This window comes from Orussus abietinus, unplaced genomic scaffold (assembly GCF_000612105.2).
Source record: "Orussus abietinus isolate OABI.00-Male unplaced genomic scaffold, Oabi_2.0 scaffold293, whole genome shotgun sequence".
In the NCBI taxonomy this organism is placed as follows: Eukaryota; Metazoa; Arthropoda; class Insecta; order Hymenoptera; family Orussidae; genus Orussus; species Orussus abietinus.
In genome coordinates, this window is record NW_019394438.1 from 231 (window position 1) to 8,580 (window position 8,350).

Below are 8,350 nucleotides of genomic sequence, written 5' to 3' on the forward strand. Positions count from 1 at the left end.
TCGTGAATTAATGTTGCATAAAAAACGCGAATGTCTTACATTGAAAACACCATACGTATTTCGCTAGATAAACATATCAGGAATAAAATAAAAGAAGGAATCAAGACGATTGATTGAAAATTGGCGGAGCTAATTTTTAAAATGCAGTTTTAAGAGAAACGCGTTTAAAGAGTATAAACGCGTAAAGATGTTTTTGGATTTTTTTAACATTTCAAAGTGGTATAACCCCTTAAGCTGTTTGAATCGAGGCACTAGACTTCGTCGATTAAGAGAACTCAGAGGCTTATCATTAAGTGAGGAACTCTGGTGGGTTGGCTTTGCACTGTTGCATGGTACAATTCGATAGTAGTAACTGGCGAGGAGACCGGAAACAACTCGGCGCCACCGGGAAGTCACCTTACCTCGTCTCAGCAGCCTAAGGAAAAACCGAAAATCGGACACACCACCCCAGGTACGTACCGACATTAGTAGGAGGAGATATTCAATGTTAGGGACCTACGGTCTTACGATATCGAAGTGTATGAGCATCGTGTCGACGGAGGATAACTAGCCACGTGGCCGCGTCTCTACTCTAAGGGACTCTAAGGGGACGCTTTTATGTGCCTGCAACTAACGTTAATTAGTACAAAGTATCCTTCCCTTTATTAAGTCGAAAGACTAGGTACAATCTCTCTAGGGTAATGCATTTTTTATTCGGCGTCACACTACCTGGCACCGATCCGTTTCTTCAGGGTAATAGTTCGCATTTTTTTTAGGGGGGTTTAAAACAGTGATAATAATTTTCATTTGCATACGAGCACGTCACACCGAACTCGCTAAGCATCCAGAATCGATTATTAATTGCAACTCTCTAAATTCACGGCGTTTACAGCGGGATAATAAATAAAGCGTGGATTTTCCGGGATATTAACGATTCACTAGTACACGTGGGCCGATCTGTCATTTCTATTTTCCAACACATACACACAGATCCGTGCGTTAGGATAATGGTAAAAGTTGTAAAAGCTTACAATCGATCTCTAATCGCGCGTTGAATTTCGCCGGCAAAATGGAATTACTTTAAGGATCAATAGTCCTTTAGATTCCTAAAATCTCGAATCTCGTCGCAATCCTCGGGTAGAAAAGCTCTCTGGAGAGATTGAAAATGCCTCCTACGGGAAATGACTCCTTCGAAGAAGCTTAATGTGGCCTTGTTCTCGAGAGTACCACTCGAAGCTGTAATAAATGAAATTGAGAAATGTACACAGGGAAATAAACACATCTTCAGCATCTACATATCTTGTCATTATTCTCTACTACTTATGTGTCCTGCAAGCACTCTGCCGTCTATCGAATGCATCGCACACACTGATATTACACTAATCCGAGCTTAATCTTTCCCCACCGCGATAACTCGGTAACTCGGTTAGACTAAGGGAAGTATAGGGAAACTCGCGCACAAACGCCTGCTTACACGGATTTCCTGTGGTCTCTGTCATTTCCCCATGTCAGCTGAGCGCCTCTCTATCTCTCTACACACGTACGTATGTACCTCTTTTACGCTACGACGTATCTATTCTATCTGTCTGTGTGTTTCTAACGCTTCGCCGGTAGTGCAGTAATTAAGCCGCCCTGATATATTACCAATTAGTTAATAACTAGTGGCTTTGTGTTAGCTAGTAACTAGTAAGGTGCGTTGGGAACATTTCTTCCGTTTCTCGAGGAAAGACCGTCCATCCGTGTGGTCCTGATCAGAACTCGACGACACTCCCGAATGTCCCGCGCATCGCTCTCTTCAGACTGGAAATGTGAAGGAAAGATGACAGAAAGATTGTGATAATTTTCTTTCATGTTTCGTGGCATATGTCCTAGTGCATTAGTGTATACTTACGTACGCGGGAATTTCACCAGAGACCTGCTCGAATCTCGGTACACTTTGCACGTCGGTTGCAATCTTTTCGCTCTTTGCTCCGCTGCTCTCTAGACTATTGTCGATGTTCGTGTGACACTTGGGGGACTGTCAGGGTCTTTAAAAAAATATATAAAAAATAAGAACACGGTCGAGGAAAGCCGAGCAGCGCAATTGCGCTTTCGGAGTGGGATGCGAAAAGATCCGAGCGGCCCGATGGCGCTCCTTTTATTATGTGTTGGAAAATTCCTATGAAATTGCATATGGGGAGTTGAGTGCGTCTCGTCAGATCGTGAGTGCACGGTCAATTGTCCGTTCAATTGCACTGGGCTTTTTCTACGTGACATCCGAAGGGCGCGAATGCGGCGCCTTCTACTCAAACGGTTAACACATTCGCGACCGGGAAATTTTTGTCCGCTTAAAATATTGAGTGCCGGGGAAAATAATTGAATTTTTGAAACTGGTTGCCGGATACTTGTATTGTTACAGCGAGGATAAAAATGATAAGATCTGTCCGCCCCGCCGGCTGACAATTAGTGAGCCAAGTACGGAGGACGTGAATTCACGTCGCCGGCAACCAGGAGTAGAACTTTAAGAGACGTGAATTCACGTCAGCGGTCGCGAATGTGTTAAGGAAGTATTGGGTTGATGATGATTTGAAAAAATGCGCAATGACTTATGCATCAACCCAATAGTCAGGACGCTTCTGTTGCATTTCACTCCTACGTCCTGTAGCCGATGGCTTTCGTTGAACCGTTTACATTGATCGTTGGGCTTCCCAATCGTACGCCTCAGGTCGGCCCTGACAGTCCCTTGATCGATAAATGTACCCGCTCTTGTGGGTGGTATTATTATCTGGATTAACGTAGCTTAATTGCAGAACGTGGCGTGGACAGGCAGAGCGATGACAGTTCAAGAAGGGCCGACAGCGACTCCCACCCGGAGAACTGGACCGACCACGAGGCCAACGATCCTCCGAACACCCTGGCCGGGTCCCCGCCTAGGTCAGAACAGCCTACGAAAACTGAGAATTCCGATCGGAGGAGTAGACTTTTTGCCAGGGACAGAGGAACGCCTGGGAGCAATAAACTAAAAAAGCACAGCTTGAGTGTCGACCTCAAACCACCAGCGGATTTAAATAGTTCAGAGGTAATCCACTGGATAACATTGGTATTTGCTTTTGATGCTAGTTGTAACGAGATTTAATGAAATATCATATTAAGGTGATGGGAAAGTGGCATCGATGAGGTTTTGTTTATAAAAATTTTCTCCCTACTAGATTTACGGAATAGTTTGAAACTTTACAATGTGAATAGGGAGACTATAAGGAAGGTCCTGAAACTCATGAAACTTCAATTCTTTTCAAATTTCATTATAGGTATTTTAAAAATAGTTTATATACGGGACGGGTTCTAGCGATAGCTCGTTCCTTAATTTTTAAGCCTTGATCGTGATATTATTTATGTAAAATAAATTATTATTTCAGCCACGAAAAGCACTGGTGGAGCAACTAGGTAGAGTGTTACCGGATGATAGTTTGCCGGAAGCTGTGTCTCTGGTTTCCCTGGCCGATCCTGGCGGAGCTGTGCTAGCTGCGAGACTTCAGGAACGGAATCACAGAGTTTTGACCACAGCTTCCCCAGCCGATATCAGGGCGACATTCACTTGTCTGGTGGCTCGTATCCAGAAATTGTAATTATCTCTATTTGTCTTTTTAGAACTGCCCTTTCAAGTACAATGTCTTATACTTTTAACGTATTAACCCTTTGAAGACGGAGCCATTTCGACATATGGGCGCAATTCGTCTGACCGTGCAGGCAATATTGGACCAAACGTCGGGCGCCTTTAGGCGCTCTTAGTAGCCAAAGAGTTAAGAGAATGTGGCTTAACCATTTGTCTTTTTAGAACTGCCGTTTCAAGTACAATGTCTTATACTTTTAACGTATTAACCCTTTGAAGACGAAGCCATTTCGACATATGGGCGCAATTCGTCTGACCGTGCAGGCAATATTGGACCAAACGTCGGGCGCCTTTAGGCGCTCTTAGTAGCCAAAGAGTTAAGAAAATGTGGCTTAACCATTGATACGAAACCTTGTCTCTATAAACCAGTGATAGTAACTTCAAAATGTGTCGAGCCATTTATACACGATTGTTAGCTCTTTTGCTCCTGGGATGAAATCCCGTGTTCGATAAAGTGTCCCACTTTTGTACACGTAGATCAGTCCGGAAGTAGGGTCTAAAGATTTTGAGTAGGTAGATGTAATTGTTCATTAAGACGAAATTTTTTCTATCTGCAGCTGCAACAGCTCGGCCAAGCCTCCAGCTCCGATTAAGGTGGTGATAGCAGGGGGAGACAGTTTCGTTAATGCGGTCCTCCGACATTACGTGGATCTCTTGAGCTTCCGGCCGCCCGACTGGCAGAATTACCTGCGTTTCTTGGTGGTACCCCTTGGTTCTAACACGCTGTCCAAATATCTCGGCTCTGTCGACGCTAAGTACTCGATGCTCTTCGGAGACGAGTGGAAGGAATTGTTGGAACGAGAAGGTGGCGGGGCGAGCGAAGGTGCGGCGAGGGTATCCGAATATTTAGCCAGTGTTGGCCCTACTCTTTCGTTGCCTATCGCAGAAGCTATGGTCACTTATAGGTACACTCAGTTTCCTTTTACCGCTGTGTTAAATGAAAATACTAACTGCGCATTGAACTCGGATTGAACAGAATTTTCCACCTTAACGATGAACTACTTAGAAATCAATACCATGCCGAATGTTTCCAATGAAAACATTTTCTATCTTTTCTTTGTTAAAGGTACTTTAAATACTGTCAAGGTAGTAGATCGCATTTCACGCAATTACTATGGTTAAAAATGCAGTTCGGACGTTTTCACTTAACAGGGCAACGCGTATTGCTATCGGATCATTGAATTCAACGTTATCTATTTCTACAGGGAAACCGACGATAGCAGTCAGATCTTTATTCCTTTCATAAACGATGTCCGCGTTGGTTGTCCGGATAGCAGTTCCTCGGCATCGGTGGATTTGGATGAAGGAGGAATTGCTGTATCGGGGTCTCCTCCGTCTCTACCTCCGGTCGGACTCCCCGTACCTCCTCCTGGGAAATTGACTCCTCCGAGTAGTCCTAACGTAGGTCAACCGAGAGAAGGCTGGGAGCCGGTGGAATTGCAACTCGATTTTTGGAGTAAACCTGCTCAGGGTGAGAAAGGCAAGAGCACCTTGAGGCAGGCGTTCAGGGCTCTACATGTTCAAAGATTGCCACCTTTGGGAGAGGCTCCGGGGCACCACCTCTCTATGATCTACACGACGAAAGAGAAGAAGCAGAAAAGTAAGGATCATCCCTCGATCTTTGAAATTAAATACCCGTACGATTGAGCGAATACAATCTACCTGTTTTTATAGTTATGAGGCTAGGCAAAAAGAAGGAGAAAGAGAAGGAGAACGAACCGAAAAGTCAGACAGTGGACTGTGTGACTAGGTTGATCTGCTCTGCGAAGACTCAAAACATTCCATTAAGAGGTAAAATCACTTTATATGAGAATGTTAAGTTATTCCTGTAATAAATGCATGTGCGAGTACTCTAATAATGTTTTAAATTTTAGTCAGTATCGACGGGAACGAATGGTACGGAGTTAAATTCTTCCAACTATCGGCGCAATGGCAGACGCACATAAAGACGTTCCCAATAGCCTTGTTGGTCTACAATGCTCAGCAATCAACTCCAAATTTAACCTGAACTTCCCCGTTGTTTCGGCTCGAGCGTACTAGCATCCGTTTTCGAGTACGATATAACTTAAAGTAGATTAATAGAGAACTTAGCGTTACCGTAGAGAAAATCTGCTTTAACGCGATCGGGCTCTTTGCGAATTTCCGCGTCTGAATGTTGAACTCCATTAGTAGTCGACGGGCTGGTAACTCAACATTATTTTCCTATTAACAATTCGAGGTAGATGCTCCTTATTATTTCCATAGGTGAGCTCTAAAGACGGATGTACATAGAATAGTTTTACTGTAATTGTACAATGATGTATCGAGATGTAATCGTTAATTGGAACTACTATTTGCTTTTCGGTATACGACGATTGAAGCGAAAGTACAAGGCGTACAATAGTGTTTAAAGATGTCGAGGTGCAATACGGAAATATCCCGAAGATCTGAGATGTAGGTAGGAATGACTCCACTCGGCTAAGTTAACGTACGGAGAGCGTTAAGTGATTAATTAATTAAAGCAGTATCTAAAGTATTCTTTAAATTACCGAGACTAGAGAAAGAGGAACTCGATCTCGAGTTGGGCTTCACTTTTTACGCTTTCCATCCAGAAGATTTGTAATCTTATTCTAAGCCTTTGACGTTTACATTTCACTCCGCAGAGTGGATTCTTTAAATCGTCTGCCGTTTCTGAAGTATCAATCCTCAATCTGTATTTGATAACAATGTATACGTCACTTGTATGGATAAGAATGACCGTCTCGGAGGAACTGTTAGTAACAATTAAACCACATCAGAAAAGAGTCACCAACGCGTTCGTTAGCGTGGCAGATATCGTTGATGAATAACCGAGTGACAACAGCTTGAATGGCAATTATTTTGATAGCGAATGTAGAAAGTAATTATCTCGAAAAAGCCGTGAGATAGGTCAAGAAAAATCTTGCCTGATAGGCGGCGTGGCGTGGTGAAAAAAAAAAAATTTAAAGAGCCATCTCCGTCGGAGAGGTCCACAAAGTTTTCACGTAGAATTACGTCTTTCCGATTGTTCATTTCCATTGATACTTAGGATATTTTCTTTTTCTTTTTCATGTAACTTTCCAAGGTACAATAGGCATATAACGTAACGACCTGTAAACCCCGCGGCGGAAAGTTGTATGACATTTCTTAAGGACCCAGTAAAGCCACGTCGCCATTTTGAATTTTCTAAACGAGATATGTTACTCAGAAAATTGGCCCATTGACAAAGTTAGGATTCCGAAGGTGAATGGAAGGTGCCAACCATGTAAACAATTGGAAAGACGTAGTTCTACTTCGATGACACTTTTGGACTGTCTCCAAAGTCCACTGCAAAGAGGCAATACTTCGAAATGTAAGAATAGTAAGCGTTGTTTAGAACTTAAGGCTGTCCTAGAAGGAGTAGGCACTTATGTTACGAAGACCTAAAGTTAGTTTAGCTGTAATCGTACTTGGTAACTTCCTTCGCGGATATTTAATGATCGATGACAGTTATGAACTGTCTTAGCGGCGTAGCCGTCGCTGTGACTGTCTAATGCCAAATTGCGAGGAGCCCTCTTTTCTTTATTGATGTTTTTGTAAAAGACTTTGTTAAACTGGCATTCTCGCTCTAGCAAGATGTCAATCCCGGTCACAAAGTGATCGGGTCGTGATCACGTCTTGTCAAAAAAAAAAAAAGAAGAACGATGCGTACCAAGAGCTTTCCACGGTCACTTTTTGCTAGTCTGCGTTCGTGACTATTAGCAACTTTGTCGATATTAAAATTCATTGCTTGTGCATATACTCCTAGTGGTCATTTGATTGTTTCCGAAGTAAGGTCACTGTCGAGTTATCCTAATTATTTAATCCAAGCAGTCACGATTGACACGAGGGAGCAGTATTTAAGTAGGCGAAGAATTGGAATTGAACAATTGGTTTGGTCGAAACCCTAAACACTCGTCTACGGAAAGTTCAATGAACATGATTAATTGAAATAAATTTGTCGAAGACGGTTCGCCGATAATGTGTTATGCATTGAAGAAAAGAATTACGCTCTCGGCGAGTTGTCTCTTAGATTAATTATCTTCCAATGAACTGTCTTGTCGATAAGTTGTTTTCTTTTTATTACAATTGTCTTTCTATCAGCTGGTGAACTTCCCGCATATCTGGACGTTTTCTTCATACCAATCGCTTTGTTTCTGTAAATATAGGACGACAATATACTCGTTAACTCAAGACGATTTTGTCACTTCCGTCTGTAACAATTATATACGTAATGGAAGGCATTACGTGGGATTGCCGAACAATGGAATGCATTATTGGACAAAAGGGAATGATTAAATTAGAGGTAGCGTGCGAGACGGCCGGGCACTCGTCCTCGTCGGAAGTGAAAATAATTTATAAGATATGTATAGAATTTACATAACACGCGGACGTTCCAAAGAACGAGAGGTGACGCTTGAATTGCAATTGAATAATTTAAGTATAACGAAGATATAGTAATGTACGGTGAAACTATTCAATTGCTCGTTAATTGTATCCAACTGTACCGAAGAAGAAAGAAAAAAACGTGAAATTGTATAAAATCAACAACACAAAAATGAAGAATATGTCCAGTAGTTTAGGCAAACTTTTAACATGATTAAATTATACGCGACATGAGTATTCTTCTCGAGGGAAATGACTGAAAACAATTTCCTTCATTAAGGACCGATCGCCGTCGATTTTATATGATATACAATGCGATTC

General features: G+C 42.4%; 1 protein-coding gene across 1 annotated transcript; it reads left to right on the plus strand.

The window, feature by feature from the left end:
* Positions 1 to 346: 346 nt before the first annotated feature.
* On the plus strand, positions 347 to 7,837 carry LOC105697129 (phosphofurin acidic cluster sorting protein 2; the record flags this gene model as incomplete). The annotated part of the gene is made up of 7 exons (XM_023432362.1): positions 347 to 451; positions 2,769 to 3,037; positions 3,375 to 3,580; positions 4,186 to 4,533; positions 4,834 to 5,228; positions 5,303 to 5,419; positions 5,503 to 7,837. Coding segments are annotated over 7 exons (1,574 nt in total), but the record flags the coding sequence as incomplete, so codon positions are not given.
* Positions 7,838 to 8,350: the final 513 nt, after the last annotated feature.